The sequence below is a fragment of the Serinus canaria genome, chromosome 5 (genome assembly GCF_022539315.1).
Source record: "Serinus canaria isolate serCan28SL12 chromosome 5, serCan2020, whole genome shotgun sequence".
NCBI classification, from domain to species: Eukaryota; Metazoa; Chordata; class Aves; order Passeriformes; family Fringillidae; genus Serinus; species Serinus canaria.
The window spans coordinates 35,345,092-35,367,793 of record NC_066319.1 but is presented as its reverse complement, the minus strand read 5'-3'; the positions used below and the strand labels follow the sequence as shown (position 1 = coordinate 35,367,793).

Sequence of the window (22,702 nt, the reverse complement as noted above, 5' to 3'; positions counted from 1 at the left end):
GTTAGGATTTGCTTCTAACAAACTGTCTGAAACTGATCACTTGAGTCTTTGAAAAAAGTGTAAATTGGGGGGCGAGAAATGATCATCAGCTCAAATGGAAAAGATCTGTAAAAAAGTAACCTTCAGGAAATATTTTAGCTTTGCTGCTCTAATTGTAGTAGTTCACTGTCTCCATATTTAACTGACCGTTCATAAGGTTGTGCAGAAAATTACTTTCTTTATTTGCAAATGTTGTTCAAATGTACACTGCTATTAACCAGTTGTTAAAATCTTCCCCCCCCCCATATGTTTAACCTGAGCTTATTTTATGAAGCAAAGATCTTCTGTTAATATATGAGGTGTTGTTTCTATAGTTTTTTGGTCTTCCAGATACTTTTTATTCTACAGAGTCTTTGAGAGTATTATGTCTTTAAAACACGTATGATCCTGATGTTGCCTGCGACACCTATTGTACTGTGCAACTTACTAAAGAGAGTATCTCAAGACTTTAATTTACAAAATAAAGATTAATTTATATATATATATATTTTTTATAGTAGTCAAAGTCTCTTCTTTTAGTCCTCCGTTGACAGTTTTAAGGATTAATTGCATTCACAATAAATATATAAACATAAGCAGTCTGTAAGAATGCACTAAAACTCATGCTTTTAGTTGTTCTGAAGGAGTTGAAGTTTTAAACTGTTTGTTGAAAAATGAAGGTGAAGGCTTCTCTTATGTTCAGTTTCCCTTTTTTTGAATGGGAACTGGAACTTTGATAGCTGCACAGATGTGTTCATTCTTAAATGACTGTTCGTAGTCAAATCTTCCACCTCCCCTGTATTTTTTAGTTTTTCAAAACTGTTCTACTTCACTTTCAGCATAATAAAAGTCTAAAAATCAAGATTAGATTAGGTTTATTGTGTGATAAAATGTTCCTGTTGTTTTGAGGTTTGTGACATGCCCTACTAGGATAAGCATACGCTTAATGTGCACTGAGTAGTTTCAGTGTATTGCACTTCTTTCAGAATTACTGCTGGCCTTTCCTACCTTCCTCCTAGAAGTCTGAATGGACTTTAGAAAAACAAAACCCAAGCAGTGCATAGATGGCATTACTTCACATACAGTTGAGTTTTTTCAAAATAAATTTACAGATACTAAGAGTTAACAATGTTTAGAACTGAAATGGCAAGAAAGTATTTTCTGAGTGTGGTGATGTATTGGTAAACTCATTAGAATTTGATTGCTTGAATTGTATGGAAAAGTGTTAGTGTTTCAGCTGTGGAAGAGAAGGCTTTTAATCAGTCTTCCATGCTTTACCATCCAGGTATGGTATTTCTTTTATGCCCCTTTTTCCCTTTAATATGTTTCACTAGGTTTGAGATGCTCAACAAGTATTTTAAATGCGACATGTCAGATTTTTTTAAGAAAACAAGACTATCAAATCCTATATGGATATCCTAACTACTTTAAAACCTTTAGGTTACATATGCAATTTTACTTTCCCAAAATGTTGTAATAACTTTCCTCTATTTTGCTGAATGGCTTAGAGAAATATGCTTGATCAATGTGAAGTTTGTCCAGCTTTTCTGGGCAATTAAAGCAATAAAGTGCAATTTTAATGTGAATGGTACCATGCTTGGTGCTGTATGAAGTGTAGAGAATAACTCTGAAGTTTTAGAAGTTTCTTTCAAAATAAGGAGGAGGGGGAAAAAAATTCTCATTTTATTCCCAGGAAACTTCTCTTTTAAATTTTCTTAAATGGGTTTCAAAATGATATACAATATTTTTAATAATTTAAAGTTATGTGTAAGTAATATAGTAAACTACTTTAAGTCTTCTTTTACACTTTCATGAAAAAGTATAATTGCATACTAGGGATGTGAAGTATCAGTGAAATGTGATTTTAATTTTTCCTTTAATTTGAGGGAAACTTTCTTGTTTGAGGTCGTAGAGTTTTGGTGGAAGACTGTTGACTGTTTTGAGTATGGTCAGACTTCCTATTTAAAAGATGAAACCCCTTTCAACTACAAAATGCACGTGTATCTTAAGTGCAATGTGCTGTTAAATAAATACTAAGTTTGCAAAGTGTAGAATATTACATGTTAGAATTTTTATTTGTTCCTTTCTTTATATGTGTTTTGTATTTTTTTAACCCCAGACAGTTCTTTGTTCTGGGATCCATACTGTTCAAGTAGCTATTCGGTAATTCTTTTTATCCTTGAATTCTATCTTGCCTAGTTTCAGGCATTATTTAATGCATCCTTGCACAAATACAAAGTATGTGTCATTCTAACTACTTCTCAAAGTTCCCTGAATTCACTTTCAGAATAAAGCTGAGCAAGTTGGTGTGGTGATACTCTTACTTGCAGCTGAGGGCCAAGGGGTAGAGGGAGCCCCGAGTCGGTTCAGTGTCAGTTTTGTAGAAACATAGTAGATCTTTGGGCTTTGTGAAAATACTGAAAATACAAAAATTTACAGGCTGGTAGAAGAGGAGGAATCTGCCCTGAAAATTAAAGCCTTGGTTAGGCATTGAAGAACTGAAAATACAGTCCTTACCAGATTGAAAACTGTTCTAACAGAATCTGTGCGCAACTAAATCCAGCTGGATTTTTGTAAACCATGAGTGGCCTTATTTTTACTTACAGAACTATTACATGCTTTATAGAAGAATGTGGTTTTCTTCCCCTTAAGAAATGTTCTTGCTAATACGTCTTTAAAAATGCATTTTGATTGAATTTTCAATTCAGAAGAGTTAAGACTTGTGTTTGACTTTCTTAGTCTCTCTGCTCATGTTTTTTAAACCTTTCAGCCCTAGAATGATTTTCTCAGTAGACTTGATGTGTGTCAACACAAGCAGCTAAGTCAGCACAGTAGAAGGAACAGAAATAGTAGGTGGAAGAGGATTGCTTCTCTTGGTGTCATCCTCGGGACTTGCAAATCAGTTGAAGGCAGTGGAAGGAGTTCTGTTGTAACTGTGGAGGGTAGAGTGTGGGGTGGAAAGGTGAGTACTACATTGTCGTGTGCCATTTTGTTTCCTGGTTTTTGTGCTACACAGTCTTTAGTCATCACCATATTTACAAATTGTATCAAATCTATCTCTCCTGAGAACTCTTTCAAATGAAATGAGTATGTAAGGATTGTGAAAGTTATATTATGTAGATATAATTTTTTGAGCATTTGTCTTGTGTATGGAACATAAGTTCATCACCCCTGCGGGCAATTTGTTTACTTTGTGCTTTTATCGACCCTGAGATTTACTGCTTTTTAAAAAAAGGAGGTGTGTTAATTCATAGGGCTCATGGTCATGCAGTGTATCGAGTTTGACACTTATCCTTTCTCAGTTCAAGACTGAAGGAAGCAAGTTGATTAATTTCTAGAGCAGAGTTTTGGTGGTCTCATTCTTGGTTTTGTATTGAAGGTCTTGATGACTAAAGATTCCTCAAGTCTAAATTGATTTTCTGTGTTTCCAAAGAGTGAGCTCTTAACATCTGCATAGCTAACTTCTGCTATGGTTTAGCCATGTGGTGGTTACAGTGAGAAAAAGTAATAAATCCCCAAAACGGTCAAATGTATACAAACAATTACAGAAAGCACTTCTGATAAGAGAATAATATTGACAAAAATGTCAGAGCCTTAACTGCAGAGTGTGTTCTTGTGTGGTAATCTTTCTGTTCAACCTATTGGACTCTGTAAAGATTGTTATAAATACTATTGTATAGAAAAGTGGGTTTTGGGCTCTTTTAGTAAAGCAAATCTTTGGGGCTTTATTATATTTTTTTAGATTTTATTTTGTATATTGTTATTCTGTAGTGTGTAAATTCTCAAGATCAAGTAGCTAATTCAGTTGTATGGTTGAAAAGTATGAGGTCTAGGCAATACTGTCAAGTATGGAGACTAGATTCTGTGTGGCCAAGTACTCCAGAAGCGTTTCCATAAGGAAATAGTTGGGCTGTGAGCATTTAGGAAGCAGATGCCTCCCTCTGTGTGGGTTGCATTTACATTATTTTCCTCTCTGAGGTTGAAATAAGGGTCAACAATAGCAGCTAAGATTTGTCAAACGGTTACAGGCCAATGGAAGAAAAGTAAAGAGGAGAAGCCCATCACTTACAGAAGACTTAATTTTGGAAAGAGTTGAGAACTGCATTCAAGTCAAAGGGCATAGGAGCTTTCATAACCCTCATTAGATAACTACCAGAGTAGTTCTGAGTTTATTTTTGTAGATGGAGTCTGTGGGTAGCCAGTAACTCCCAAGTGTTTGTATTATGCTGTTGTGCAAATGTGCAGGTAACATTTCTTTCTAAAAAAACCCACATTTGTAACTCTTTTATGCATGCTGTGGAATAGCTGTGCGTTGACTATGAAAATTGGGATAGTATCTTAAGCTTGTGAAATTGGTCAGTTGCTGCCCTAGGTACTAGAGGATTGGAAATTATGGGTAATTGTAGTTTTCTGCAAAAGGCTGTTAACTTTCTTTTGATTAGAGTAATTTTTGGAGTGTTTTTTGGAATCTAGCATAGTTGCAGTTGAGTATAGTTGAGTTTGTTGCCTTTGCTGATTCTGGATCTTGTTCTCTACCGTCTATCTTCGCATATCTGTGCAAACAGTACAGTCTTTTTGGGTATGTTTGGGGTTTTCTGGCGTGAAGTTGGTGTTGTTTCCTCCCCACTCCCTCCTCTCTTACAATACGCTTTGGTTCCTTACTGTTTCTCACCAAGTGCCAGTGGTTAGTTGAGTGCTTTCATGACAGACTTTTAACTGCAATAGTCTTAACTGCCTTGTTCTCACTCGGATTTTAATTTATTGAATCAGTAGTTAGCTTATGCAAGGTGAATTTGGTTCACCACTGAGCACAAGGCCAGAGTGGCTAAAATCAGGGCTGATGTGCGAAGTCTTACAGGTGATATCACACTTGAGCTCAGGAAAGGAGCCATGCAAGAATGCTACCACCCTGGTTAGACTGTTTCAGGCTGTAACCACTGAGTAATGAAAATGTGCAACCACGCCCTTTACAAAAACCTTCCTGGGTAGATGGGGTGCCGATCTTAGCACTTCCTCCCTCCTCCCCATGCCTGCTGTAGTAATGAAATGCTGGTGGTGGTCTTCAGCTCAGTAATGTGGTCTCTACTTTACTTCCCTTATTCTAAATTTCTTTTCCAAGAAATTTTATATTGAATCCACTACTGAATTAGCTATTAAATGACTTCAGTCAATTTACAGTCATAGAGAGGACAAATGAGTTTGTAATGATGTTTCTGTAATGATGACCAATCCACTAACGTCATTAACTGTTTAAATTTTGTATTCCCGTCTGCTAATTCACTTGTCTTCCTAGGATTTTAGCTTCCAAAAATCAAAACACGAGTCCTTTCACTTTGTAGTGAAGAGACTACTTCTTTCCTCAACAAACTTAGTATGTTTATTTTTCAACTACAATTTTTTGTGCTAGTTGAGATGGCTTATATGTTCTGCTGAATTCATTATCTTCTACTAGGTTAGCAGGCAAGTAGGAGTTTTCCTTGCTTCTTTTTACATTAGGTGGGTAGTATGACTGATGCTTTGAAAAAAAGAAAAATCATCATTTTTCTTCATATAGAGCAGCACACTAAACCCAATTGCCCCTTAAAATTCAGCTGTTTCCAGTACTAAATAAAATGTGAATCCATAAAATAGTTGTTTCTTGTATTCAAGAAATAGTTGTTTCTTGTTTTATAAATTCTGTATTTGAATTTATGTAATAATTTTTTAATCTGTTCAGTATGGTGGCATTAAAAGGTGAATTGCTAGTTGCAGTGTACCTAATTTAATATGGCTTTTGGTTTGGAAGAAAACATATAATAGAAGTTAGGCTAAGAATGCTCAATGGACGCAAGTGTGTGCATATATCAAAATGTTTCATATGGTTGCCATTTGTGCCTTCTTGTAGAGTTACTACACTGGGCTTTAATACTGGTTCATCTTGAGCAGAAAATAATAGTCTAGGGTAGAAATACTTTTGTTGTTATTGACTTGCTGAAATAATTAATAAAACACAGGGTTTTTTCTTTTTCTTTCTTCCTTTTTCTTCCATGTGTGACAGACTTAGTTGCTTTATTTTGGGTACCAAAGGGAATAAAATAAGTTTTTGCTTTTTTTTGTGTGTTTTCAGGCTCGGATAGCGTTTTTACAAGGGGAAAGAAAGGGCCAAGAAAATTTGAAGAAAGATTTAGTGAGAAGAATAAAAATGTTAGAATATGCATTAAAACAAGAAAGGTAGGTATACTAATTGTTTAGTTTTTTTCTGAACTGAAAAACTTAATTGACTAAGATGAATTCCCTTCCATTAAGTGAAATGTCTTATTAGATTATTCTAATTTACTTTATGTAAACTTGTCTTTAAGGTTGATTGTCTTCACCTTGTGTTTTCTAACAAATCTTTGTGTCTTCTATAATAAAAAGTTGCATAATTTGCAGAATGTTTGGACTTGCGCCTTAAATAGACAAATGGAACGGTTTCTCTTTTCTGGGCTCAAGGTATACTGAGTAAGACTGAACATACCCAAAGGGTTCATACCTTTATTACTACACCTTTATCTGTGCTTCAGTTGTATTAAATTGGAAAGGATGAAAAAAACTGCTCTCTTAATCCTTTTCAACTATGCTGTATGTGTTGCATGATGAAAACTGTATTTTGTGAAGGAACAAAATCCTTTAAAAATTGTTTTTTCATTTTGACATTGGTTTTTTGTTTTTTTTTTTTAAATGTGGTAGATGCTTGCATATTTAGCCTCTCTGGGTGTGTTTTCTGTAGCTCTAATTTCCTCTTTAAAAAGTTAAAATACCATTCAGTCTTTACCTACCTAGGTTTGAAGGCTAATGTCCTTCAAACCTACCTTCTTTTGTTGCCTGGTTATTTCATTTATCCAAAACTGGTAGTTAATGTTGTGAAATCACCTGGGAAATAATCTTGTCAAGTGCGTATACTTTCACTAGAGGACTCAGTTCTTATTTTTCATTTCATCTTGCTTCTAAAAAGTAGCTGAGTCCAATGGTGAAACATCTTGAGAGTCAGGCAACAAAGTATGTAGTCTTTATTTGTGTATTTTGATTTTGGGGGAACATTCCTGCCAGAGTAAACTTAGAGTTTTGTAGCAAAATGTGGTGAAATTTCACCTGGATATTTTTAAGTTAGTTGTCCAAACGTAAGTTTGTCTAAATATATTTTACATTCTAGATCACTGTTATCAGTAAGGGACTAGTACAGAAATAAGTTTTGGTTATTTTCATACTAAAACCTAATATTTTGGCAAGATGGCTTTGTTCTTCTCTGTGAAGTGTCCAGTATAGAGGTGCTTCAGAAAACATTGGATATTCATACGGAAAGCCATATCAGCACATCATACATTTTCTGGTGAAGTAATAGGCAGAAAGGATCTATTACCTCATTCAGCCCTGTCCTTTTCATGGAAAGTAACTCAAGGTTTCCAGCCAGTGTATGGCTAAAAGTTGCATTGTCATAACAATATCTTCAGGTAATGTACAAGTCAGTCTGGGTTCAAGGCAGATGAAAGGTATGTAGGGTATTGGGGTGTAAATTAACACTGAGCATTTCAAAGAAATAATATGCTGTTATGGCAGATGCAGGTGTCTTGCATGTAAGTAACTTTCTGAAGTTGAAGGAAAAGGTTTGGCTTATTTTGGCAGTAATGAACTGTGTGCTGTGTAGGGACATTCTGCAAATGTACACCATAAAGCAGTGAGAATTGCCTATTTAGTGAGAGAAATCAGAGGCACTTAATTTCACCTGCAGCATTAAGGCATCCTATAACAGGATGCACAATTTGAAGTTGAATGGCATTGGTGAAACCTCTTTCCTTTCCTGAAATGAAGCTGCCTTTATAGTCTTCCCATGAAATTCTGAAATTCATCTGATGGCTAAGAAACTTGTAAACATGTACACCAGAAGAAAAACAGCAGGAACGTACTTCTTTGCTTTAGTCCTTGTGGCTAGTGGGTGCAATCCAGCGCTGCAGTAGGTTTCAAGAGGAAGATCCTTGGATAAGTTTCAGCCATAATTCTCATGAAGGCTGCTAGAAGTGAGAATTGAAACTGGAGTTGACTGGTAAATGTGTGGGAGGCAATGAGAAAGCTACAAATGATCAGTAGTTTGAGGGGATCTAACTGTGAAAGTATGATGGATTGAGTAATTGAGAGCAAGCAGGTACTGACTTGCCAGTAAATCATGCAAGAATTATATTATGTTGGTTTCTTGCTTGTTGCACTCAGTGTTCAGGATAATGGACGTTATTTTTGGTCATTGTTCCCCTGAGTGAAGAATCACAACTAATGAAAATACACCAGCTCCAAAGCAAAATAAATTCTGATAATTTCAGACCGGAAGATTGTTGACAGCAAATTTCAGTGTTGCACCTGATTCCCCCCACCATTTTTCTTCTTTTCTTGTTGTGAACTCCCTGATGCCATCATAAAAGTTTCATGCAGTGAAGTACCAGTTCGGAGTGAAGAATAAAGTCATTCTCAGACAACTGTTGTGGTTTCTTAGAAAAAGGTTATGAGGTAGAACATCAGTGAGTAAGATTAAGTAAAATGCAGTAGTTGTTACAAAGTAGTTTGATATTTCTAGTATTTATCTCTAAGTATGTGTAATACTGTTTTAGACAAGTAAAACATTATTATTTTAGTGTCCTTAAATGCTTTGATAGTTGATAATTTTTTAGCAATAAAATAAGGTCCTATGCAGTTACATGCATGCCGTTTCTTGGTTTGTATGTAGTGTGTATTCTTTTATGGTGCTTTCAGACCCAGCCAGATGTTGTCTGTTGTGTGCTCTGAGCCACTCTGAGCTTTGTTACTAGAGTGTTGTGCTTAAATTAATGAGACTTGCTGAAATCATAAAGCTGTGGCTGTGTTTTGGCTTTGTGGGCTTTGGAGTGGAGCTAACTTATACCTTTCCAATTGAGTGGTGTGATTCAACAGTTAAACAGCAGGAAGCAGTTAAATCAAGTGAGGGTGTTGTTTCTTCTACTCTTTTTTTCCTCATGGAAACCTAGGCTTAGATAAGTTACTCTGTGGTGTGGAGGAATATTGTCAGTGACTTGTCAATGACATTGTAGCTTCTTAGTGTTTTTTAAGATATTTAGTAAGGGCTCCATCAGGGCAAGGAATAGATGTGCAAATATATAGTTGATTGGAATTTTATAAGATTAAATTTTTGCTGTGAAATTGAAGTTGCAATGTGAAAGGCAACTGGTCTCATTGCATGCAGCAATATTTTCTCTTATTTATAGTGGCTTGTCACTGGTATAATTCTAGATCAGATACATGATTATCTGTGCTAATGAACAGCTAAAGTAGAATTTTAATTAATGTTTTGAAATTGTAACTCCAAAATGGAGCAACTACTCCTAAATAGTACGTCACAGCTCTAAATTGAACAAATTTAGGTTGGCTTTTCAATTATAGTGCTTTATTGGCTTCACTTATGAATTGAGCAAAAAATATTTTGTAAACTTTATTTGACTTGAATTATTTTCATTTTGGTTGTTTAGGGTTGCTTGGGGTTTTTTACCCTCCAAATGGACAGTACTTTATGGGTCATATAAATCGTAGTACGTATTTGTAAAGCCCCAGACTAGCTTGACGAGTTTCTTAAAGGGGTTTAGGTTTTTTTGATATCCTGAGGCAGGTGCATGGGAAAGTGTGACAAAGTTCTCAGGAGATTGAACAGCAAGCTTTAGAAAATAAGGGCAAATTTTAAACCAAACATACAGTCACAAAAAAGCATTTCACAAGGGATTGACTTAGCAAACTCTAGCCCATCCAACTTCAAGTGAACCAGACACACTTCAGTTGTCTTGAGCCAATAATACTTTTCTTCAGTCTTTCACTGTACTTCTCATATTTGGAAAGCTTGGTGAAACATTGCCCTATTACAATGTGGCATGAAGTTTTGTCTCTCAGTTTAAAGAGAGGACCTGAGTATAACCTAGTATATACTGAGACAGTATAACCTAGTGCAGTGATGAGCTATGAGCATATTCACAAATAGTTAAAAAATATGATTCTGTTTAGTTGGCAGTTGGATTCAGGTCACAAAAAGTCTTCAGGAGCTTTACAATTTTTCAGTTACAGTGTGATTGCCATAAAATGAGGGATTTTATCTTTCTGAAAAGGGTCAATAGTGCCATCTACTGACAGTTTGTTAATGAGACTTCCTTATTGCAATTTTAGCAGAAATTTGTGTAATCTTAAAAATATCCTTGCCATCAAATATATAAGGCACCATTTGAGTACCAACCTGTACTTTCAGTTTGAAAACACTTGCAGTAGTGGTTCAGGCTTTGGAGAAGGTTTTTTTGGAAATTCTTGATTTTGTCCAGCACGTGTTCCATTGTGTCTTCACTTGAGAAGTTTCATATGCAAGAATAGTTTTTATAATTGATGGAATCTAAGTGTTGTTCAGTTATTCTTAAACCTTTGATCAAATGTTTCATTTGGAGTGATAACAACTGTATTGCTTAGAGGGGTTCATCAAAATATGGCTGATAATTTTTTTATCGATATTTTTCACTTTGGCTCTACTGCAGAACACCTAGAGGTCTGTACCATGAGATTTTGAGTATTATTGCAAAGGATCTAGGAGGTAAAAGTCAAACTGTGGAAGATCAGTGATAAAGTTTGAAAATTCCGGTATATAGGCATAGGTAGTTTGGGTGAGATTCCTTGTTGTAAAGGGAGCTGAAGACATTTTGCTGGGAAACTTGGGTAGAGGATAAGGTTTTGAAGGCTTATGTATACTTTCATGGAAATAGTATCCCCAAGACCAGTATTTTACAAAGTGATGGTGTTTGGCCAGTTGATGGGGGGTGGTGGGATGACACAGACACCAGTGGAAAGAATGGTCTTGATTTACTATTAATATTGAGGCAGACGTAAGGGGATACTTTTGATAAAACAATAAGCATATTACTCATTTGGCTTTAGCAACAAGCCAATATAAGCAAGGTAATACATCTAATCATTACTATATGAGAGAGAGACTAGTGGTTGAGAAGGATACATCACCAATTGCCTAAACACTTCACCATCATCGACAGTCACAGTCCTTTTGCAGTGAGGACCTGGAGAAGCCTTCCCAGTAATTGGGAAAATCCTGTGTTGTATGTGTCCGCTCATAGGTGAGGTCTCAGGTTTGCCCAAAAAGAGGTCCAGCTTTTATAGGCCCAAATCAGCAAGTCCAAGTGACTTGTTAGCCTTTTGTGCAGCAAAGATCTGGTTCTGATGGCATGCTTCCTGACCAGCCAGGGCCAGAGCCCAGGCCATGGCTGGGAGGCTTTTTGCCTAAAATACTCCACTCTAGGGAGTGGAGTATTTTAGGCAATCCACCCAGACTATATCCCTAGTCTCTAGGGATATAGTCTGGGTGGATTTTTCCTACTAACAAGCCCTTAGGGACATTAGTTGGGAGAATCTCTTGCTATATCTTACACAAGGTTATACAGATGTCTCTACAGCAGCCAGTTTGGCATTAAGAACAACTAATAAAAATATTTTGATAATCTATTTTTAACTAAAAAATTTTGATGGTATTAATCGCATCATGCTCCAAATTCATCTTGTAAGTCAGTCGGCCTGTTGTTCAGGCCGTAGCATATCTGATATCAGCATATCTGATGGAGAAGGAGAGGGTTAGGGTTAGTGAATCGGAGATCAGAAGATGGGAAGGACTGAGACACTTTTGCATAGGAGGACTAAGTAGAAATCGGAAGCTAAGCCTCCAGTCAATGAGGAGGAGAAAATCTGGAAGAGAATACAGGTAATAAGAGAAACAATCACTCTAACATGGCTCTTCTGAGGGATACGTAGCATAAGCAAAGACGGAGCCGGAGGCAAATTGAAGCAGAAATCAAAAGTGGCAGATAGGCAGGAACCCCAAATAAGTTCATTTATTGTAGTGTGATTGGCTACCTATGACAGTGGTACAACTGGAAAAATTATTTCTGCTAATTTCTTGAACCTGCTGGTTTTTGAAACGTTCTCTTATTAGATGATACACAGGAAAAGCCCCAAGTTCGTGGAGAACACACTAAACTTGTATAAGCTACTTGATAATTGTGAGTAATTGTCAAAATACTATCTCAAAACTGTGTTCTTAAAAGACTAGAAATAATTGTTTGATGCAAGAATTATCACAACGGTTCTAGCTGGATTAATTGTATTATGTTGATATGGTTGCTTTAAATGGAAATGGTAGAATGTTTTGAGTTGATCCAAGTCTTGTCTGCTAATTTGATAAACATCTGCATACTTTTTCAGGGCAAAATATCATAAATTAAAATATGGCACAGAATTGAACCAAGGTGACTTGAAAATGCCAACTTTTGAATCAGGTAACTTTTTTACAATAAATTTTTGTCTGTTTAATTTATTGCAGCTTCTCTGCAGCCCCCTCTTAGGTCTGTTACAGAGAAAATATCAAGGAAAATTATGGGGAAAATGGGGTAAATAGTTTTTAATCTGAAAATCAGAATTAATTGACTTTTTTTTTGTAGAAGCTCTGAATGTTTTTACCTTAAATCAAGGAAAAGACTCCAAAGAAGAAAAAAATAGGCTATCCTAATTGCTTTTCTGGAGTGCATCTGATTTTGCAGTTGTAAATATCAAGTTGATAATACCAGTTTTTCTCTTCGGAGTATTGCAGATGGAAGAAAGCATTTCTCCTAACATTGCTGGGCTCTTTAATAAGTTGAATTGCATTTGACTTCTTTTGAAATGTTGGTCTTCGGGCCTGTATTTGTATAGCGTTCCTTGAAATTGTGGTCTGCAGATTTATATGCCACCCACTCCCTTCCCCCCATCCCCCTCCAATTCTGTTTTACAATACCCAGTTGAAACTAGAGATCATGATGCATATTTCTGACTTGGGGGGAATTTTTGTGTCTAAAAGCAGTATAAGTTAGATGTCAGCTATGATACTGTGTCTTTCAGAAGATACCAAAGATACAGAGGTTCCTGCAGTACCTCAGAATAGCCAATTGACTTGGAAGCAAGGCAGACAGTTACTGCGACAGTAAGTAGCATCATTGGATATTGGTGTATTCATACTTTTTCTTGCAGTTTGAGGAGCTCTATAAAACAAAGCTGGGGTGGGCAAATAGTGATTTGTTCTTCAGGACCTCAGAGTCCTGAGCTTTAAGCAGTACAGAGTAAGGTTTTCCATGTGATGAGGATTGCGAAGCTTATTTTTTCCTAAATGTCACAACAGTGGCATTCACTTTTAACAGTGAATACTAAGGTTCCTTTTTCATCAAATATCCTTTCCTCTTTCTTTCTTCTCTTAACATATCAAGGTATCTTCAGGAAGTGGGTTATACAGATACAATATTGGATGTACGCTCCCAGCGGGTAAGATCTTTGCTTGGGCTCTCCAATTCAGAACCAAATGGTTCAGTAGAGACAAAGAACTTAGAACAGATCCTGAATGGGGGTGAATCTCCTTCGTCAAAACAAAAGGGACAGGAAATCAAAAGGTAAGTGAAGAGATAAGAAATGCAAAAAGTTTTTGCTTAGTCATTGATATGTACTGGTCAGTTCACATTGAACTTTTGGCTGGAGAGCCTGTGAACACCTGTGAGTGTAGTTGACCACAAACCATTATGAACTTAACTGAAATTGACTACACATAAGAACATGTGCACTTATTACATACATACATGTATGTTATACTAACATGATATACAGGAAAATTGTGTGTTGATGTTAACTTATGTAATATAATCACTTTGCAGTTGTTATTTTAAGGAAGGAGTTTGTTGAATAGTGCTTTTGTAATAAGGATTTAAGCAGATGTAGCAACTTCTTCATTCAGCTATTTCTGGTTTTGCTGTTTTTTAAGTTCTTAAGCTGTCAGGTAGCAGTTTTGTTTAATCTAGTTAAGCTTCTAAATATCTTCAGCAAGTAAAAAGGATTCTTTCTTAATGTTTTTATTTATATAGGAATTCTGGTGATGTTCTTGAAACATTCAATTTCTTAGAAAATGCAGATGATAGTGATGAAGAAGAGGAGAATGACATGATAGAAGATATTGCAGAAGGAAAAGAAAAGCATCGGATAAATAAGAAACACAAAGTAAATATTTTTTTTCTTTTTATAATAGAGCTGAAATTCCCTTTCAAAACCAAATTTTTTCTGTGGAGATGATAGAAATATGTAATATCAAAGTATTTGTTGCCCTGATGTTATCAGAGTGGATTATATGCAGATGCATTACTAATAGATGCATTACTAATAGGTGGTTTACTTATTACATTATATTGCAAACTTCAAAGCAACTAACCAGGCTGTTTGCAAATATGAACGCTGCATTGGATTTTCCTGAATAGTTGGCAGTATGAGCTTAGCTTGATGTAAGCCTTAAATCTCCCAAACTGATTTGTCAGGAAGGGCTTTTCACCATACCTTCGACTTCTGGTAAAGAGATTAGTCAAGCATTGAGTTGAATCCCTTTTTTTCTACAAAAAGTCTGGTAATAAGATTATCAAGTAAATCTCTAAGCATATATGAAGATCTTACACCGACTTTTTGACTTTTGACAAAGCTTTTTGTTTTTAATAGAAAACAAAAGACTCATTTATAGTTATCTTTATAAAAATGGTCTCTTTCTGCAAAAGTCAGAACATTTTGCAAATAAACTCATGTGAAAAATTTCTTCTACTGAACAATAAAATAAAACTTTTCACTGATGCCTTAGTAGAGAGTTTGTTTTGTTTAAGGTGAAGATATGGTTAGAAATAGTAAAAAGACAGTTTTCTTAAAATGTTCTATATTCCAAGCTTATGCTTAACACTGAAATAGAACTGGAAAGCAAAAGAAGGAAAGGCTTCTGGACTAGTAGAAGTCATAGTTCGTAAGCTCTCTCTGCAGAGCGATTGATAGGGCAAGAAAATCAGCAAAGTTTTCTAATTCTTGTGTTAAATTAAAAAAGTGAAGGCTGGGGTGTATGGGATTTTTGTTGCTAAAGCTAATGTCAGTGTTCTCTTTATTTCCTAACATTCAGCAGACTGCACTGTTGTCTTTTTTTGTTTTGATAAGCCAACTGAGGTCCCCGTTTCTTCTTCTGCATTTTAAATTGAAAAATGATTTCCCCTGCAACAAATTACTCAGAATAGCCTATATATCTTCTAATCTAAATGACTAGAAAATCTGCTTATGATTCAAATGTAGGAAAATATGTACATTATCTGCAAAATCTTCTTGCAGATTGGTAATGAAGGTTTAGCTGCTGACCTTACAGATGACCCTGATACTGAAGAAGCTTTGAAAGAATTTGACTTTTTAGTGACAGCTGAAGATGGTGAGGGAGCTGGAGAAGCTCGAAGTTCAGGAGATGGAACAGAGTGGGGTAAGACACCAATAAAAACATTTAAATATAAAGGAAAACTTGTTCATGATACTTCTTAAGAGTTTTGTAATACTTACTAAAATGGTGTGGATGTGTGGATGAATGTGATGATAAAACATTGATGCTTAGAAAATGATATATTGTATGAAACTTTCCTATATATATATATATGTTGTTGTAGGTGCAAGTACAATTGTAGTCACATTTCTTTCAATGTGACTACAATTGTACTTGCACCTACAACAACAAATATATATATATCTTCAATGTTTTGTTTCTGATTTCAAAACTAAGAGGAGATTATTTTTTTTTGTTAGAGAAGAAATGCTAGGATTCTGAATGTTTTTATACCTCGATTAAATTTGCTTTCAAATACAGTTTTCTTTTTTTCGTATTTGTTTCTTATCAAGACCTTCAAACTTTTGTACCTAAGTTAAATTAATTTTGTGGGTGTACTTGAAAAATGGACCATTCTTTTATTTTTCTGGCTGAGATTTTTAGATGTTGTTGCTAATATGGCTTGTATTAGTAAAATTTAAAAAAAACCAAATCAATTTCCAGTAGCCTAACTTTATTAGTAACTTGACATGAAACAAAAATTGTTAAGTCAGTAATTTCTGCAGCCTACATGTTTCAAAAGAGGAGATTGAAAGGAGAAAATTAGTATAGGAAAAAGAATAGTGATCCAAGTAATGGATATCTGCCTTTAAATGGGAAATTGACTATCTTGATTTCTGAACTGTGATACAACAAAGTAAGTACAAAATTTTGTACTTATATACTGTCAATCTTAAATTGTAAGCCCCAAACTCCCATTAGATCATGTTGTTTGAGCATTTTATGTGACAATGGAGTCATACTTCAATAAATATCCCAGTGAGCAAAGAAAATAAAAAGATTTACAAAAATTAAGTAAGTGCCCATCTTCCAGGAAAATAATACAGTCTTGATTTTGAAGGTAACAAGGATTTGAAAGCATTCTTTCCTAAAAACTAGTATCAAAGGATTTGTCACCTTTATTTTTAAAACTCAGTCTTGTTTCTAGTTGGAAGATGAAGCTGAGCAAGCTGTTACCTTTAGTTTTGGTAATAACTGTGTACTTTTAGTATCATGTTAATTGCTTGCTGTTGTTCCCTATTGGAGTTGATGTTATTTGAACAGTTTCTTGATGATCTTTTCATTTAGGCACACAGGCAGATTTCTTGGTAAAAGATGTCTCATAGCACCTGAAGCAAGAGTTTTTGACTTGCTTGCAACATCCCTTCAAATATATAGTGATGTAGAAAGTTGTGGTTCTTGTATCAGTCTTACTGTTGTATATACAAGGCAAGATAGTTTGATATGGTAATTCATGCAGTCAAAGATTTATCCAGACTGCTGAAGCCTACTGTGTTGAACTAGCTTGTCCATTGAAATTCCAAGTCGCTGTTTCCAAGGATTACTTTCCAGTGTGTTCCATGTCTGTCATTTTCTCAAGTAGTTACCCAGTTTTAAGGTCTGTTTTAAAAGTCAAATTGACCCACCATGCTTTTCATAGAGCTGTTTGAGTGTTTATTACGTTTTCAATGAACCCATAGCACAGTAAGGCAGAGCATTTTAGGAGATTGTACACACTGGTGACAGCTGATTTAACTGCAGCAATCCCATTGCCACCAAAAAACTTATATCTAAGACAGGAAGGTGGGAAGGAGAAAATAAAACATAAACTTGGTTTCATCTCTGAAAGTACGTTTTCAGTTTTGTTGTATGAAAACAATTTTCATAAGTTTTTTCTATATTTTGTAACTTACTATTTAAATCAGTCAAAGACATGCCTGCAACTGTAGTAGTAATATTTTTTTCACAGCATGTCACAGATTTTAGTACAGATGTTCTTTCCTTAAATGGGCATTTAAGGATACAGTCCATCAGATCTTGGGATTGTGTTACTTTTTAAAGATCAGTGTAAGTATGATGAGACTTCTCTGTTAACTGTCACATTTTAAATACTGTCCCATTTAAATGCATTCTAAAATACAATAATACAGTGTCTAAACCAATTTTTTTTAGTTATTTTAAACTCTATGAAACTTGTTACTTCAAATATCAGGTCCATCCAGTTAGTTATTTGTGTTGAGGGGAAACTCAATTTAAATATTTGTACTATTACTTCCTAAAAATTGCATCAGTCATGAACTTAAATATTTTCAGTTAAAATTCAAATTTTTCTTCATAGTGTAGGAGTTGTTCTGTTCTATTTTCATCGGTTTTTATTTCTTCCTGTTTTGTTTTCCTGTCATTAGCCTCCTTCTATTTCTTCTTACCTTTGCAAATATTTAAGCTTTCTGAAAAAGAAGTTAATATTTACTTCTCTAATTAGTTATAATGCTTTTTTTTTCATATCTGGAAAACATCTGATATTTAGGCTCTAAATATATTGACTAGTTTTGCTTTAGTAATATTTACAATACTTAATTGCAGAGTATTATCTGTAGGTCCAACTTTCAATATCCTAAATTATTTCAGCACCAAATTTGATAGTTACATTTTTGCTGTTGATGACTACTTCAAACCTGTCACTGAGTATTTTGAAGTCTGGATTGCTTTGCTTTTCTGCTGTATTATGGCTTTTTATGAACATGTTTTATTTTATGTAAGTGCCTTAGTTAACATGTTTTGAGTGTTAAATTAATTCCAAACATTGTGATTTAAGTGTCCTGTCATGGAACACGTTTTACTTAGGAACAGGTTAACTTCAAAATAGTGAAAGGTGAGCAAGTTCAAGCAGTGTTAAATAAGGAGTCAAAGTGATGTGACATACTAAAAAAAATGTACAGTTTTAAATTAAAAAAAAAATTCCTTGTGATTTAGTATGAAGAAAATAATGCATTTATTACTTCAGTTTGCTTAAGCAAACAGCAATATATACCTAGTGTTATATATTGTTCTACATATTGCAGATGTCACTTATTATGTAGTCTCTTTATTCTGCTTATGGTTTCACGTGCTCATCACTGGATTTCTCTTCCCCATGAAACACAAACATTCTCTTTACAGATGGACCATAAGTCAGAGAATTACTGTACCCAGAATTCTGGGTGGCAGTGTGTGACTGAAATTAAGAGTCTCTTGGGCCATCTTCAAAAAACTTTTAAAAAATAGAAAAAATTAAACAAGCCTTTCCCCCAGTCAGTTATACAGGTCAGTGGACATCCAGGGTCCTCTGTGCTGTCCTATATCAGGTTAGTGCAAGGAAAGTCACTCCTGAGGGCAGTTGGAGAGGTCTTCTAGTTACATGGCTCTGTTCTGAAATAGCCTAATACATCTAATACATCTAGGCATGCTGGAGAGAAACACTGCTGGGTTTTCCTAAAGTCTTGTTTGAAATTCATTTCACAGCCTACCCAGATAATCCGAATTTGTGTTTTATCTAGTTTTCTATTTGCAGCCTACATTTTTGCAGCCAGCAGTGTTGGTTTTGAATATTTATGTTTGCAGGCTTGTGCTTTTCCTGTTTTCTGTTGACTGAATGAGCCCAGTTCCTTCAAATTCTTTGTCTTTATATTCACTGCCCTATTTTTTTTTTTTGCACTCTACAGGCATTTTTCAAACTTCCAGTGCAGAACACAGACTGAACGTGTTACTTCAATGTTGTCGTTACCTGCACTGTCCTGGTTGAATGCAATGCACCTTTTAAAATGTACCAAAATGACATTTTTTAGAATAGCATGACATTGATGTTTAATGTGTCATCTTCTGGTTCAGTTAAATTCCCTAATCCTTCTCTGCAATGCTGCAACCTAGCTGATTATTTTCATTTTATTGATGGTGCTTTGGAATTTTATTAATTAGTTTAATTAGATTTTAATGGAAATTTCTTTTAATTGAGTTTTAGTGGGTTTGATTTTTTTTTCCTCTTTGACTGGGCACATTCTCTGACTTACCTTTCTGTGCATCTTGTGTTTCCTGAGTAATCATTCTTCCTCTCTATCAATGCTTAGGCCCAGTGATCAGAAAGATTGAGGTCTTTGTGTTTGCAGTTTGATAGATGTAGCTGTAGTTTGGTGTAGGATGTCATTGTTCCCTTCTCATCACTAGAGTTCTTTGTGGACAGCTTAGGGGACTCTGCCATTGTGCTCCTGTTTCATGTTTCACTGCCCTTGCCATCTCTGTATTCCACCTTTTGGATCAAGATTGTCATTGAATGATGGCAGATGGATCAGTATGCTAGGGTGTCTGTCCATTCATTGTCATGTTTTGTCATGAAACATGTGCTTGGAATAATTCCTATTATTTTTATTTTAAATGCATGTTACTTCATTTCTGCTGTGTATGACTCCTCTTGTGTACTTTCATGATTATAATGGTTATAACTTCAAAAATGGGTACAATCATATTGTAAATATGATTGGAAGTTGGCAACTGAGGAACTAGGTCTTGGGATTTCATGCCTAAAGAATTTGTGAGTATAAAGCTAAACTGGCACACAAACCAAGTTTGGTTACTGCCAGGTGGTCTACTAGCAAAAGTGCTTCTGCAAATGTTGTTTGCCTTGTCATAGAAACAGGTTTATCTTTTTAGTAATTCGAAGTTTCCAGAAATGACTGAGATGGATAATTTAGACAAGTGGAGAAGTGACTTTTCATAAAGAATAATTAATTCTGCAATATTTGTCAAAAAGAAAAATAGATGTCTTCTGAAACTACTGTGGGATGTTGTATTTCTGCTAATTATGATTTAATTTCTGGAATCAGTGGGATGTCCACCTGTACAAATTACTTTTCTTCATCTTTATGTGAGAAACTGTATTTATAGACTTGTTTCTCTGGTTATATGTAGGAGCAAGGTTTCTTTCTTGTGCATGTGGAATGAATGCGAAAGGATGCATGGTGGTCTTCATGAATAAACTGGCACTGACTTACTCAGCTTGCATTTTCATGAGAGATATAGCATGAATGCTTTTATTTGCTTATTCAACACTGGCTGAATAATTTCTTAACGCTGTCTTTCTAAAGATGCAGTAATTGTTTCTAAATACCAATGATTTTTTTTGTGTATTTTGAAGTATCTAACGTAAACAGTTACTTATGAAGTTTAATTTGTTTGCTCCTTGGTAACAAATTAACATACAATTTTCAAATATACAACTGATAATATGCAGTGCCTTGGAAAACTGTATGAAATTAAACTTGGTCTTTTATAAACTTAAAATGGAGACTGCACCTTTAAAATAAAGATTTATTAATAACTCTTATTAATGCTCTTATACAGCTATGACAGTAAATCACCAACAGCTTGCATTGCCAATTGCTGATTTTTTTTCTTTTAATAATATGCTGCATGTAGACAAAGATGACCTGTCCCCAACTGCTGAGGTTTGGGATGTAGACCAGGGACTAATAAGTAAACTGAAGGAACAGTACAAGAAGGAACGAAAGGGGAAGAAAGGGGTAAAGAGTAAGTGCAGATTCTGAATCTTGTAATACAACACTTTTTTGCCTATTTATATAGAAGACATTTTTTCTCATGAGTTCTGTTTGTAGTTTTGTTTTTGATTTTTTTTCATTAAGCATCATTTTCTGTAATGGGGGCAACCAACTTTAACTTTCTACCTGCTGAATGTGAATATGTCAAAACCTTTGACAGGCATTTCATAAATGAGAAATGTTGAAAAGACAAAAATTCAAGGGTAAAGAGGTGAAGAAAACTAAATTCATAGAAATGTTAGTGTGAAAATAATGAACAACTTGCATTTTGAAGACATTCTTACTCTTAAGAAGTTTTCTGAAAGATTTAAACTTCATCTGCTTCCTAAAGTATAATACTGTGATACTGTTGTGGGACTGGTGATTGTTGGGCTATTTTTGGGGGTGGTGGTGTGGGTTTTTTATTTACTTTTTTGTTTGTTTGTTTGTTTTGTTTTGTTTTTCTTTTACTATGAACTTGGAGAAGTTGCTATTTCTGGGCTTGTAATTATTTTTACAGCCCCAGGCATAGTGAATTGGGAAATGCCTGTAATGTAAATACGAACTTTTTGGTGGCTTAATGTAGGAGATAATCTTTATTTTATAATGCCCTTGACTTTTCTGTGCATTTACCAACATTTTATTTGATATCTGTCTACTCCCTGAGTTTTCTGACCAGTTGACCTATTTTAACTATATAGTTTAACCAAACTTCAGGGTTGAACTACCTGATAAAAATACTTTTGGAAATTATGTTATCAACTGTAACTATAAAGTTCTTAGTGCATAAAGTGGTATTAAATCTGTCATCATGGAATGGTTTGGTTTGGGAGGGACATTAAAGATCATCTAGTCCCAACCCCCCTGCCATGGGTGGGGATGACCACCAGACCAGGTTGCTCAGAGGCCCATCCAACCGGTCCTTGAACACTTCAGGGATGGAGTGAGCACCCACAGCTTCTCTGGACTCCTGTTCCAGTGCCTCACTACTCTTACAGTATAGAATTCCTTCCTAGTATCCAATCTAAACTTACCCTTTTAGTTAAAATCCATTCCTTATGTCTGGAGTCACTCCAGCAGCTCCATGTCCCTCCTGTGCTGGCACCCCAGAGCTGGTGCAGCGCTGCAGTGGGGTCTGAGCAGAGCAGAGGGGCAGAATCCCCTCCCTGGCCCTGCTGCCCACACTGCTCTGGATGCAGCCCAGGACACGTTTGGCTCTCTGGGCTGGGAGTGCCCATGGCTGGCTCATGTCCAGCCTCTCAGCCAGCAGCACCCCCAAGTCCTTCTGGGCAGGGCTGCTCTGGGTCTGTTCATGCCCAGCCTGTGCTGATACCGGGGCTTGCCCCAGCCAAGGTGCAGCACCAGCACCTGGTCTTGTTAAACCTCATGAATTTCCCATGGTCCCCCTCCTGGAGCTTGTCTAGGGCCCTTTGGATGGAATGTTGCTTGAGAGAAGCTCCCATTGCTGTGCTTTTATTTTGGAAGTATTTTTTAACAATTTCTGGAAATAGCTAGTAAAACAAATTTTTTCCTCAGTTTGAAAAATTGTATGGACATACACTAACTAAAATACATGATAATTGAAATACAACACTTACTGACGACTTCTGTAATTATTAAGATTTGAATTTACTTTGTAACTAATGGTTACTGGTCAGTTAATGCATGTTGGTTGTTTTTTCATGATTTTTGCATGACTTGTACACACACACATAAACATAAAAGCTTTGACAAAGCAAAGATTTTTGGTCTTTGCTTTAATGAGAGCCTACAGTAGTCATCTGCATGCTCATGTGTACCAGCATTTAACATGTAAATCAGCAGTTGACATCAAATTCGCTTGAAATATTTGGTAGGATTAGAAATTTATTTTTAATAACAA

General features: G+C 35.5%; 1 protein-coding gene across 6 annotated transcripts in view; it reads left to right on the top strand.

Annotated features, from left to right (window-relative positions):
• STRN3 (striatin 3) overlaps positions 1 to 22,702 on the top strand; it is a 58,490-nt gene that overhangs the window by 13,269 nt on the left and 22,519 nt on the right. For 3 of the 6 annotated variants that reach the window (XM_030240589.2, XM_050974755.1, XM_050974756.1), the window contains exons 2-8: positions 6,125 to 6,228; positions 12,292 to 12,365; positions 12,964 to 13,045; positions 13,326 to 13,505; positions 13,971 to 14,103; positions 15,235 to 15,376; positions 20,702 to 20,812. In XM_030240589.2, coding sequence (XP_030096449.1) covers positions 6,125 to 6,228; positions 12,292 to 12,365; positions 12,964 to 13,045; positions 13,326 to 13,505; positions 13,971 to 14,103; positions 15,235 to 15,376; positions 20,702 to 20,812 — 826 coding nt within the window. The remainder of the gene's footprint in view (positions 1 to 6,124; positions 6,229 to 12,291; positions 12,366 to 12,963; positions 13,046 to 13,325; positions 13,506 to 13,970; positions 14,104 to 15,234; positions 15,377 to 20,701; positions 20,813 to 22,702) is intronic. The other 3 variants (XM_030240587.2, XM_030240588.2, XM_030240586.2) reach the window with 2 other exon arrangements.